A 13647-nucleotide genomic window follows, 5' to 3' on the forward strand; every position below is an offset into this window, starting at 1 on the left:
TATTTTTGAACGCTAATTTGAAATGACTTTCTTCTTTGGACAAACCTAGAATGAGCCAACACCTTGTACTTTGTTTTCCCTATGGTTGGCTATGCAAGATTTTGGGCATCATTATTTAGGTGGCAGGTGTAGTGTAGCTAGTAAAGCTGCTGCTGCTTTGCAGCATTCAAATCTGACTTCAGATGCTGTCTGTGTGATTTGCCCATTCTCCCCAAGGCTTTGTGGATTTCGTCTGGGTGCTCTTCCCCCATCATCATAAAGATGTGTGGGTTGATGGGTTAATTGTAATTTACCCCCAGAATATGATTGAGGAGAACCTGAGAGGAATTGATGAGAATATGGGGAGAATAAATAAAAGTAAAGGGTTTAATGGAGGATGAGTAATAATTGATGATCACAGTGGGCTGACGGGCCTGTATCCATCCTGTATTTCTGACTACAAGTAAAAGTTTATTCTGGATATTTGAGCTGTATTGGCTGTTGTCTGTGCCAGTTTAGGCCAATAAGAAAAGTAGATGATAGGGGCAGGCAGAAATCCAAGCAGAGACAGAAATAAATCGAAAGTGAAATAAGATTCTGTTTTTGAGCGTGTATTTCAAAGTGGGTGAAACAAATCTTGCTTCAAAGCCAGTCAGAAACATAGCAATTGTGCAGAGAGCAAGCCTCGATGAGCACCTAATCTGGTTTGGGTGCTAAATGAGCCAAGCCTCTCAAAGAAGCCACCTTTCCTTCAAATAATGTCATGGGATCTTATGTTGATGCTAGAGAGGGCAGACAGCATCCTTGACATCTAAACCAAAGGTTTAAAAACTCAGAAAATGGGTTGTTGATATTTGGCATGACTCAATGGGCTCGTTCATAAATCCAGCTCATAAGGTTGATCCCCAGATTGTGTGTCTAAGCACAGTGGAGCGATGAATTTGCTTTCAATTGTTTAATTCTTGAGGTGAGGATTATACCGTTAAGCGTGATTGACGATGCATTTATCAGAAGTGAGGAGAGCTGTTCTACCAGTAGTAGCCAGTAAAATTGAAGATGAACTTTTAATGTTAAAAAGCTATTGCATCATTCTAATGAGCAGAATAGTGAATGATATAATGCATACTGCACTCAGGTAGATAGTCTATGTAGTGAATACCAGTTTTATTTTGTATCTTGTGGCATTTTGGGACATATCTATACTATAGATTGAGTCAGCTATGTCCATTTGAACGGTGTATTAACTGCCTGTGGCAGAGTTGTAGGCACAGCTTCTCTTTCCTGATTTGCTTCTTTTATTTGGAGATGTCAAATGCCAACCCCTTCATTTTGAATCTGCTTTGCAGACCTAGGTTTTTCATGGAAACTTTCTAAAGGTCTGATGAAATATTGATGGTTACAAGTCTGTTAGCTGGTTAAAATCTCGTGGATTTATAACATTCTATAAGAATCTTGTTATCCAGCATGTGTTTTTCCCATGCCAGATTGCTATTGAAGTTTCAGGTAAGGGTTATGAAACTTCTGGGTTTCATTGGTACTTGAAGTTCGGCCATTGAATGAATGGTCGGTCTTGAAAGACTTGGTCCATATTCATTTCTAGCCATGCACGAAGTGGTAGATAGGTTAGCTTGTCGTTGCCCTGTGGTGTTAAAACCAATTCAGTTGAATCGTAATTAAAGTTTGATGTGCAAATGTAATGGTGTGATTTGATTGAGGAAATGATGTAAAAGCAAAGATTTAGATCCTTTAGTGTTCAGTTTTGTAATTAAGTGCATTTGTAGACTGTACAGTAGTTGTTTTAAACTTGAGGTTCTCATTGAACTACAAAAAAAGGAACAAGGAAATTGATGTGTATGCTTGTCCAGAAACACTTGACTCCAGATTGCCTTCAGTTATTCTGTTTGGCTGACCAGAGGGAACTGCTGAGCTTGGGTTTTTTTTTTTCCAGTGCTTTCACCAGTTCACCTTTCGGCTTGGCTTTGTGGAAATTTCCCTGGGTTGTTTTGAAAAGTAAACTGATCTGTCACATTCTCAAGCAGTCCCTTGACTTTTATTCCAGTTCTGTGGAATATGGAGGTGACGTCTTGGTGCCAAAGTGAGAATACGGACTCTGCATTTGTGGAGCAGGAAGTGCTTGGTGGGCTAGATTTGTGCTGGGCTAGATTTGTGGTGGGCTCCTGAAGAGACGGAGGTTGTTGTTGTAGCCACTTGTAGCGGCGGCTACACTGCTCCTGCAATAACACACAAGATGGGTTGAGCTCAGTGAGCAGACTAGTTTATTGCAGGCCGCTAGGCTGGACTTATACTCCTAGCCCAGACCTGGCTGAGAACTGCGCTGGAGGACGCTGGCGTCACCTGGGTGTCACGTGGCCCACAAGCGTGGGTTTATGAGCCCTGAGCTGGAAGGAAGGGAAACCCCTGACGGCGCCATTTTGGCCGGCTGCCCCGCCGCGTGGCTTACAAGCGGGGCTGGTTCGCCTGCCTTGTGGTGAGCCGCCACACACTCTTCATTTTGAGTGGTCAGGGGGCTAAGGATTCTTACAAGTCAGTGGGGGTGTTACCCTTTTGCACAGCAGCTTTGAGGACATCCTTGAACTTTTTCTTCTGCCTAGCTGGCAATCTCTTGTGTTGGAGTTTGGGATTGAGTGTCCATTTTGAAATTCTGATGTTGAGCATGTGAACCTTGTGTTCTTTCTATTAGAGGTGACTGAGGGTAATTTGAGCTTTGATGTTTGAGATATTGACCTGCAAATGATGCAGACTGTAGCTCGCTTAACCTGCTGTTGGATTTGGAGAATTTTGTGGAGACTGCATTAGTGTTGTCTCTCCCCTGCTCAGAGGTGCCTTGAAGACCAAAAGCTATCTTGAATTACAATCTGGAGATTGTCCAGAGTGACCAAGTGTCTGTAGATTTGCCTCCAGCGCTGCCACAGGCCCGCAGCCACACAGATGCTAGTCCAAACAATTGGCAACCTGAGCTCCAGATTCGAACCTCCGACTTGGTCAGGAACCCTTCAGTGCCTTTGGCTCTTCATCGCATCCTGGTTCCAATACCTGGTACCCCTCCAGCCAGTTCGAGCCAGTCTTCAGCCGTCCACAGGCCAGCACACTATTTGCCTTCATAATCATCCTATCAAATGCATGGCAGCATTGAGGGATCTATGGTCCTGGACCCCAATATCTCTCTGTTCCTCTGTAAAATTGAGAATCCTGACATTAACCACATACTTTACCTTCTAGTTCAATCTTCACTTCAGATGTCCAAATTGAACACTATCTGCCACTTCTCTTCACGAATCTATATCCTGTTGTAATCTACGGCAATCTTCTACAACACCTCCAACCAGGTTTTATTTTGTTTACACGTACCTTTTAGTATATGTGAGTAAACTACTATAAAAGCTCTATTTGTTGAACTAAGGCAATAAAAATTGGTTCCATTAGTCTGCAAATTGTGCTCGCTAGTTGGCTTACATCAACTCTCAATGAAGTTGTGCCTCAGTTTTAAAATTCTCATTCCTCAAATCCATGCTGCTCTCTGTACCCATGTAACACTGAGATATTTGTGTTCCTCTGGAACAGTGATGTACTTTTCAACAGTTTTGGAATTTTAAAGAAATCCAGAGCAATGGGGATAGCTCAGGTTGTAAATTAGCTGTATTATGAACAGTAGAGCAGATTCCAAGAACCAGATGGCTACTCTTTCTTGTGTTGTATTCCTTAACTGAAAGTCCCTTCAAAGTGTCATTTGTGCTTCTCATTTAAAACCTCAAAAGCTATTTTTTTTAGTTTATTCCCAGCTGTCCAAGAATCTCTTACAGTAAAATCTCCATATCGGAATTTTTGCAACCAACTGGCAAAAATATCAAGGAAATAAATAAATATAATAAAATAAATACAAATTTAAATAGAAGCTTAAAATTGTAAAGTAAATGTTCTCTGAAGCAACACACAACCCTTTGGTGAAGATGGGAGCAAATATTCAGCCAGCAGAGCGTCTCAGTCATACCCTGCCTATGGCAAGCTGTTTGAGTAAAGTTTCAATAAAATTGAGTTTGAATAAAATGGCGTCAGGATGAAGAGCCGAATGATGCTGCTGGGTCGACTCTCCCTATCCCAACCTAGTAAGTCTTTATCTTATTAGTATTAAGTATTAAGTATTAAGCTCACACCAAGACACAAGAGAAACTTGTCCGTGAACTACTCTTTGCAGATGATGCCGCTTTAGTTGCCCATTCAGAGCCAGCTCTTCAGCGCTTGACGTCCTGCTTTGCGGAAACTGCCAAAATATTTGGCCTGGAAGTCAGCCTGAAGAAAACTGAGGTCCTCCATCAGCCAGCTCCCCACCATGACTACCAGCCCCCCCACATCTCCATCGGGCACACAAAACTCAAAACGGTCAACCAGTTTACCTATCTCGGCTGCACCATTTCATCAGATGCAAGGATCGACAATGAGATAGACAACAGACTCGCCAAGGCAAATAGCGCCTTTGGAAGACTACACAAAAGAGTCTGGAAAAACAACCAACTGAAAAACCTCACAAAGATAAGCGTATACAGAGCCGTTGTCATACCCACACTCCTGTTCGGCTCCGAATCATGGGTCCTCTACCGGCACCACCTACGGCTCCTAGAACGCTTCCACCAGCGTTGTCTCCGCTCCATCCTCAACATCCATTGGAGCGCTCACACCCCTAACGTCGAGGTACTCGAGATGGCAGAGGTCGACAGCATCGAGTCCACGCTGCTGAAGATCCAGCTGCGCTGGATGGGTCACGTCTCCAGAATGGAGGACCATCGCCTTCCCAAGATCGTATTATATGGCGAGCTCTCCACTGGCCACCGTGACAGAGGTGCACCAAAGAAAAGGTACAAGGACTGCCTAAAGAAATCTCTTGGTGCCTGCCACATTGACCACCGCCAGTGGGCTGATAACGCCTCAAACCGTGCATCTTGGCGCCTCACAGTTTGGCGGGCAGCAGCCTCCTTTGAAGAAGACCGCAGAGCCCACCTCACTGACAAAAGGCAAAGGAGGAAAAACCCAACACCCAACCCCAACCAACCAATTTTCCCTTGCAACCGCTGCAATCGTGTCTGCCTGTCCCGCATCGGACTGGTCAGCCACAAACGAGCCTGCAGCTGACGTGGACTTTTTTACCCCCTCCATAAATCTTCGTCCGCGAAGCCAAGCCAAAGATTAAGTATAATATTAGTAGGTTTTATCTGTAAATCTGAGGGAGTATGTGTTAATTATAATGGCTGCAAAGTTACAGGAATTACCTGGTTAAAGAGAACTGCATGATTAAGGCAAAACTGATTTTTTTTTTCAAATTACATTTTAACTTTTTTTTAAACTGTCTTCTTAATGCAGGTGTATTAGTTTGACATGTAAGAGTGTGTCTCAGTCAAGTGGAAAATTAAAATATCTGGCATGCGTGATCCCCATAGGTGTAGATACTGGGGTTTTTTACTGTATTTTGTTTGACAATGCTCCCATGAAGGGTCATTTTTCTGCTTTAAAACTGCTGCATAATACTGAAGTGCTGCATTAGGTGTACTTCACCCTTAGGTGGCAATATACACTGCACTTGGAGTCATTGCAAATCCTAGATTCAGACCAATCTGTTTCACAGTGAATTTTCTGCAGTTTTTGCACTGAAAATCAATATTGAAGTAAAAACATACCTTGATCAAGGGTTCAGACCCGAAACTTGGGTATGTACCCACCATCTCTCCCCCCCACCATTGTTATAGGCAGGAGGCAATGCTTATGAAGAGTTGTTTGCCTTGTAGCTGACAAAAGTTGGGTTTTCAAGTATATTACATTATTGCATGACAAAGGATCTTGAACAATAAAAAAAACCTTGTACATTACTGACGCAATAATCTTTCAACTTTGAGAACTCTCCGTTTAGAGATCAGTACATTCAGTTATCATTCTTTGGTTCTTTCTCTGAACATGGGATTCCTAAGGTCACATTTCACATTGAACAATTGTGTGTGCATATAGTGTCCCAACTTGGATTCCATTTTAAAAATGTTAATGTGTTTACTGTCATATGCATTGAAATTCTTGCTACAGCCTAAAATGTCATTGTTAAAATGTCTATAATAGTAAACTTAATTGAATTAAAAAGACAATGATACATACAATAGATAAATGTTCACAGTAATCATGAAAAAAGTTGTGCTATTAGTCCTTTCGTGTGTTGGGAGCAGTTCAGGGTTAGTGTAATGAGAGGAAGTTCCAGACTCTGAAGGCTATTGAACGGAGGTGCTGGTTTTCTGCTTAAAGTAGCAGTGAGAAGAGGTTGTGGTTGGGGTGTGGTCCCTATGATGTTGGCTGCCTTCATAAGCACTCCTCAGATAGATGTCTGCAGAGTCCATGATGAATCTAGCTCAGTGGTTCCCAAACCTTTTTGGGCTGCTGCCCCTTGGCTCCCAGGCACATGCCTAGGAAACACCTCCCCCACCAAACACACACTCAACTCTTTCTTGGTATTAGGTTTACTGCAAATCTAAAACAACTAATCTAACACTACAAACAAGCATATGTATTTCACAAATAAATCTTGTAGTAAACCAATTTTTTTTAAAGCAATGTAAAAGGGTAAATTTGCATATCACCTGATATATAATGCACTTGGTCATCATCCCTGAGCGGTCCCGGGCAATCGCCCCACCCCCTCCTCACCTGACGGATAGTGCACGATGAGCATTGCTGCCTGAGTTTGCTGGAAATGTTCGCATGGGCCTTTTTCTTTCCTCACCGCCCCCTTGGACTTTTCACTGCTCCTGGAGGTACAGCACGACTCACCTTGGGAATGACTGATCAGGCTGCACCATAATTGGTTTAAAGAACTGAACAAATGAAGGCCATGTGTGTATTTAAAAAAAACAATTAAAACTTTCTTGTTTTACCTCTTGCCCCGCCCACCTTCCATTCTAGGAAGGTGGAGCGCTACCTAACCTGTGAGTTTGTTATATTTCTGTCACAGCTGAGTGTGTGCAGTATGACATTAATGATGTATTAAATATTACAGTGATTCAGACAGTGAATGGGAGCGGCTGAAGGAAGCAGCAGTTTCGGGCAATGATGTACTCCGACGCAGTTCCATCATCAGGAGTCAGCCAGAAACAAACCAGACTGAAGGCCCCACTGAGCACAAACACAAGGGAAAAAGAAAGAAAAAGAAAAAATTAGCCACTGAATGCAGGGACCAACGGAGAGAAGATGAGGGCAGTAGTTTAAAAAGAAAATCAAGTCCAAAGTGCCAAGTTCCAGAAAATAGTCGGAGACAAACTGAATTTACTGATGAAACTCTGAAAGATCAAAGACACGATGGGGCAAAAGATAATGACATTAAAAGGAGGAAGAAGAAAAATAAATCAAAAAATGCAAAATTGATAGAGTTTTGGTAACAGGTGGATTATGACAGCCTGCCATATTCATTGAGGTTTCTCGACTTCCTTCAAAGGACTGTTCACTCTGGATAATATTCATGCCTTATCTGTTCTGTTGTTTTATTTGGCCATTCACTTTGAAATAACATGGATCTGCAGTTGAGGTGGGAAAGCAATGAATTCTCACACACTACTGTCTAGCCCCAGGGATCATGTCTTTGAGTGGAGATTTGTTGGACTGGTTCAGCTGAATTGTGTTTAATGAACTGTCGCTTGAGGGAGCTATGAATGTGGAGCTCATTGTTCTGTGTATCTCTCACTTGCCTGCCTGAAATGATAATGGTTCCTTTATTCTCTGCTATGTAGCATTGGTCTGATTTATGTTTGAAATTTGAACTGCAGCCATTTTATTTTTTCTTTTAAGAATCATCATTTTTGCTTTGTTTTAACTTGAGCAGAAAACTGGAGGAACGTAGTGAGTCAAGCAACATCTATTGGGCGGGGGGGGGGGGTTATTATGGAATTGTTGATATTTAGGAGTTGAGGCCCTGAATCGGGACTGAAGAGTGGAGATGGAAGATGAGCAATACAAAAAAGAGAGTGGGAGAGTTGAGTGACAAGTAGACTAAGAAGGGGTGAAGGATGAAGATGGACACCAGATTGAAGGGTTATCTGGAATTTGAAAAATCAGTGTTCATGCCATTGGGTTGTAGATATCCAGGTGGAATGAGGTATGTTTATTATAATTTACATTTGGACGTCATCCTGGCAGAAGGATTGGCTGAGGAGGGATTGGAAGGGGAGGGGAGTTTAAATTGGAGCTCAGGTTAGCCATTGTGGTGATAACGCGTGCTCTTATCTTGTTTCTATCTAATCTGCACTCAGTCCTGCTTAACTTTGACACCATCAACAGATTTATCTGCTGCTGATTCTCAAGACATTGTGACTAAAAGCTTGCTTAAATCTCTCCACCACATGATACTACTGTTTTTGCTGCTTATCACACTCTTTTTTACAAAGAAATCCCATGATGTTGCTGTAAGGAAGACTTGGCATTAACCCAGCTTTGGTCATTTACAGTGAACCAAAAGAGTTGGCCAGATCAGTGTCTTGTTACAGCAAGTTGGCATTCTGGGAGTAAAAGAGGCGGGACGTGTAATACAACAGCATCAGTGTCTAGTGTCACAAATAAACATAGTGTATTTGAGGGCATGTAGATTCACTTTTTTCCCCAAAAAATGGCTGGTGGTGGGTTGTCGGGAGATTCTCCTGGCAGCCCACTTGTCAGTCCCTGTACTGGTCATCATTGTATTGAGAAAATGTCAGATTTGAGAGAGATGAGTTTGCAATCAAATGTTACTTTTATTAACGCACAACATTTAATAGAAGAGCATGGGAAAATTGTAGCAGGAATAAAACACAAATGCATAATTTATGAAAGCATGGGAAAATAAGCACATAATTTAATAAAACATGCACAATTGATGAAAGTGTGGGAAAATACGCACATATTAAAACATGCACAATTAATAAAAGAGCGTGTAAAATCTACTGCAAAATTGATCTATAGCAGTGAATTTCAAACTTTTTCTTTCCACTCACATCTTTCTTCTTGGCTTGGCTTCGCGGATGAAGATTTATGGAGGGGTAATGTCCACGTCAGCTGCAGGCTCGTTTGTGGCTGACAAGTCCGATGCGGGACAGGCAGACACGGTTGCAAGGGAAAATTGGTTGGTTGGGGTTGGGTGTTGGGTTTTTCCCTCCTTTGTCTTTTGTCAGTGAGGTGGGCTCTGCGGTCTTCTTCCAAGGAGGTTGCTGCCCGCCGAACTGTGAGGCATCAAGATGTATGGTTTGAGGCGATATCAGCCCACTGCCGGTGGTCAATGTGGCAGGCACCAAGAGATTTCTTTAAGCAGTCCTTGTACCTCTTCTTTGGTGCACCTCTGTCTCGGTGGCCAGTGGAGAACTCGCCATATAACACGATCTTGGGAAGGCGATGGTCCTCCTTTCTGGAGACATGACCTACCCAGTGCAGTTGGATCTTCAGCAGCGTGGATTCAATGCTCTCGGCCCCTGCTATCTCGAGTACTTCGATGTTGGAGATACCACCTTAAGTAATCCCTTACTAATCATTGTTGGGGGCTGGTGACTGGCTGTTAGAGGGTGGGGGGGGAGAGCGGGGCAGTGGGCTTCAGACTGTTCAAACTGAGGACAACCCCCCCCCCCCCAGACCAGCCTGCTCACAGAACAAGGTGACTAGAGACAGCTGAGAGGGGGTCAGTGGGATCAACGTGGGCTGGTCTTTTATCACAATGCCAGTCCCTAACACAAATCTCTCCCCTAATATCAGAAGATGTTAGTGACTACCTTGAATATATTCAGTAACTGAGCACTCACACCCTCCTGCAGAGTTCCAGACTCCATACCCTTTGTTACTTACTTTTTATCTTATTTGTGAATGATCAAGCCCTATTTCGAAAGGCCAACAACCACCCCACATCTGTGCTGTCAAAACCATGAATTATGTACTTATGAATTAAATCATCTCTTCTCCAAACAACACATCAGTGCTTCACCCACTTAACGAAATGGCGAGTCTAGTAGAGGATTCATCACTCTTTCACCACCAGCTCATTTAATCTCCAGCCATTCTATCTCTAGCTCATTTCAGACCTCTGCATTGATAGAAGCATACCAGGACATCTGAGATGGGCTAAACCCCAAGTGCCTGCCAGTCACCCTAGTACACTACTGGCTGTCAGCCGGATCAACTCTGCCTTTCAATTTTGCTGTATAATTATGGGCCACAGGGAGAGAATGGGACAGCAGTATTATTTTTTTAAAGTTTTTCCGGTTGTCCTACTTGCATGTTTTGTCCATAAATACACAAATAAAAATACGATATACACATGCACATCCTTACCAAGTTGGTTCCCGGAATGCTGAATTGCCCGTTTACACAGATGGCATTCTGGTGCTGTTACTACCTCTGCAGCTTGAAAAAAGCTGGGAGTGGAATGACCCCCCCCCCCCCCCCCCTTGTCAGTGCTTTTACAGAGTAGGTGTGGTGTCAAGCCGCATATATCCAGGAATAAAGTGGCTGTTGACCTCCTTTCCAGTGCTCTGGCCAGGTGAAGGTAAAGGGATGATTAGCAGGTTATTCAACCGAGAAACATTTGTACCAATCACATGTATGCTAAACTTGCAAGTCAAAGACAACATCACTAAGGGAAAGCATGCAACAGATGTGCAATGTTTTACTATCTTTTGATATAGTTAGTACCATAGAGCCACACAGCGTGGAAACAGGCCTTTCAGCTCAATTTGCCCATGCTGACCAAAATATCCCACCCACGTTAGTCCTACCTGTCTGCATTTGTTTTTGTTAACAAAGCATTTAATAATATCTGCCCTCCTGTAATGAAATGAATCCTTGCAATAGAGGAACTGGAGTTCAGTCCTGGCTATAGCCAGGACTGATCTTCCTCACTAAAGAAGCATAGGAAAAGATTTATGTGGAACATGTGCATCAATGAGAAGAATGAGCTGTCATGAGAATAACATGATTAGGAACCAGATTATGTTGATGATTCTTTGCTTTTCACTTTTCTCTCCAGTCTCCTTTGGTGTCCAAAAAGTGTCAAAAATGCACAAAAGTGCCTGTAACTAATGGAATAAATGTATATTAAAGAGCAGGTTTTAATACCCAAGACTAGTGTACTATCATCCTTTAATTGCAGGTTCCTAACTGGTTGACTATTTCCTTTAACAATTAAAAGCTGAACTGGATTCTTGTTCATTTAATGAACATAATTGGCATTTAAAAGAAATTGAACTAATGCATTCCATTAGTGTGGAATACAGGGTAATTAAACAGATTCATTCATTTTGAGCATGGATTTCTCAGGCAATTTGGATTTAAAAAGCCAAAATTTGATAAATTGTACATTTCTCTAGAGATAAAATTATCTTAAATACATTTATCTTTTTTTCTACTCGAAAGAAGCTTTTTTACTGGGGGGAAAATCTCTTTGTCAAATGGTGGTACTATGAATTTCATAATAATTTTTGTCTAATCTCCACCAGAGTTGCTATTTAGAGGTCTTCTTTAAAAAAAATAGTTTCTTTTGTGATACTGACAACCTGGGGTATGTTAAGACCTATTTTTTCAAATTTTTCACACTGTGAACCATATCAATCAAAATACATACAAACATTTCCTTCTTAAATATACACAGTGGCATTTTCTCCCCTTTTTTCTCCCCTACCTTCCCTCCCCCCTACCTTCCCTCCCCCCTCCAAACCCATTAAACATTTAACATATACAATAAAAACATTAAACAATGTCATCACACAATAAAAATAAACAAGAAAATTATGTCATCTACTTTTACACTGGATCAAGTCATTTCGTCGTCTTCTCATTCTATCATTTTAGGGGGTGGAGGTCCGCGGAAGCCCTCTCTGTTGTGTTCCATGTACGGTTCCCAAATTTGTTCAAATAATGTGACTTTATTTTTTAAATTGTACATTATTTTTTCCAGTGGAATACATTTATTCATTTTCATGTATCATTGCTGTACTCTCAGGCTCTCTTCTGATTTCCAAGTTGACATTATACATTTTTTTTGCTACAGCTAAGGCTATCATAATAAATCTTTTTGGTGCTTCATCCAGTTTGAGGCCTAATTCTTCTTATATTACTTAGAAGAAAGATCTCTGGATTTTTTGGTATGTTGCTTTTTGTGATTTTATTTAATACCTGATTTAGATCTTCCCAAAACTTTTTCACTTTCTCACATGCCCAAATTGCATGTACTGTTGTTCCTGTTTCCTTCTTACAGCAAAAACACCTATCTGATAATGTTGAATCCCATTTATTTAACTTTTGGTGCGTGATATATAACCTGTGTAACCAATTATACTGTATCATACGTAACCTTGTGTTTGTTATATTCTTCATAGTTCCAGAGCATAACTTTTCCTATATTTCATTTTTTATCTTTATGTTTAAATATTTTTCCCACTTTTGTTTGGGTTTATAGCTTATTTCATAATTTTCCTTCTCTTGCAGCTTGATGTACATATTCGTTATAAATCTTTTTATTATCATTGTTTCTGTAATCACATATTCAAAGCTGCTTCCTTCTGGTAATCTCAGTCTGTTTCCCAATTTGTCCTTTAAGTAGGCTTTCATTTGATGGTATGCAAACATTATACCTTGAGTTATTCCATATTTGTACTTCATTTGTTCAAATGTTAATAAATTATTTCCCAAAAAACAATTTTCTATTCTTTTAATTCCTTTTCTCTCCCATTCTCTAAAGGAAAGGTTATCTATTGTAAAAGGGATTAGCTGATTTTGCGTCAATAATAATTTTGGTAGTTGGCAATTTGTTTTTTTTCCTTTCTAAGTGAATCTTCTTCCATGTATTGAGTAAATGATGCAATACTAGTGAGCTTTTATATTGCACCAGCTTTTCATCCCACTTATAAAGTATTTGTTCCAGACCTTCTCCCCTATTTTATCTAGCTACAAAAACAAAGGCGAGAAATCAGACTGCTCAAACTACAGGGAATCACGCTGCTCTCCATTGCAGGCAAAATCTTCGCTAGGATTCTCCTAAATAGAATAATACCTAGTGTCGCCGAGAATATTCTCCCAGAATCACAGTGCGGCTTTCGCGCAAACAGAGGAACTACTGACATGGTCTTTGCCCTCAGACAGCTCCAAGAAAAGTGCAGAGAACAAAACAAAGGACTCTACATCACCTTTGTTGACCTCACCAAAGCCTTCGACACCGTGAGCAGGAAAGGGCTTTGGCAAATACTAGAGCGCATCGGATGCCCCCCAAAGTTCCTCAACATGATTATCCAACTGCACGAAAACCAATAAGGTCGGGTCAGATACAGCAATGAACTCTCTGAACCCTTCTCCATTAACAATGGCGTGAAGCAAGGCTGTGTTCTCGCACCAACCCTCTTTTCAATCTTCAGCATGATGCTGAACCAACCCATGAAAGACCTCAACAATGAAGACGCTGTTTACATCCGGTACCGCACGGATGGCAGTCTCTTCAATCTGAGGTGTCTGCAAGCTCACACCAAGACACAAGAGAAACTTGTCCGTGAACTACTCTTTGCAGACGATGACGCTTTAGTTGCCCATTCAGAGCCAGCTCTTCAGCGCTTGACGTCCTGTTTTGCAGAAACTGCCAAAATGTTTGGCCTGGAAGTCAGCCTGAAGAAAACGGAGGTCCTC

General features: G+C 41.5%; 1 protein-coding gene across 13 annotated transcripts in view; it reads left to right on the plus strand.

Moving 5' to 3' along the window:
• Positions 1 to 13647, plus strand: part of c4h12orf43 (chromosome 4 C12orf43 homolog) — a 109157-nt gene that overhangs the window by 12688 nt on the left and 82822 nt on the right. Inside the window, exon 6 of one of the 13 annotated variants that reach the window (XM_069932947.1) lies at positions 3220 to 3358. The exons of 11 other annotated variants lie outside the window; for them this stretch is intronic. In XM_069932947.1, the coding sequence (XP_069789048.1) occupies positions 3220 to 3355 (136 nt within the window). In that variant the 3' untranslated portion in view covers positions 3356 to 3358. Of the gene's footprint in view, positions 1 to 3219; positions 3359 to 7024; positions 12058 to 13647 lie in introns of those variants that run through there. One more of the 13 variants, XM_069932946.1, reaches the window with a different exon arrangement.

The sequence above is a fragment of the Narcine bancroftii genome, chromosome 4, assembly GCF_036971445.1.
Source record: "Narcine bancroftii isolate sNarBan1 chromosome 4, sNarBan1.hap1, whole genome shotgun sequence".
In the NCBI taxonomy this organism is placed as follows: Eukaryota; Metazoa; Chordata; class Chondrichthyes; order Torpediniformes; family Narcinidae; genus Narcine; species Narcine bancroftii.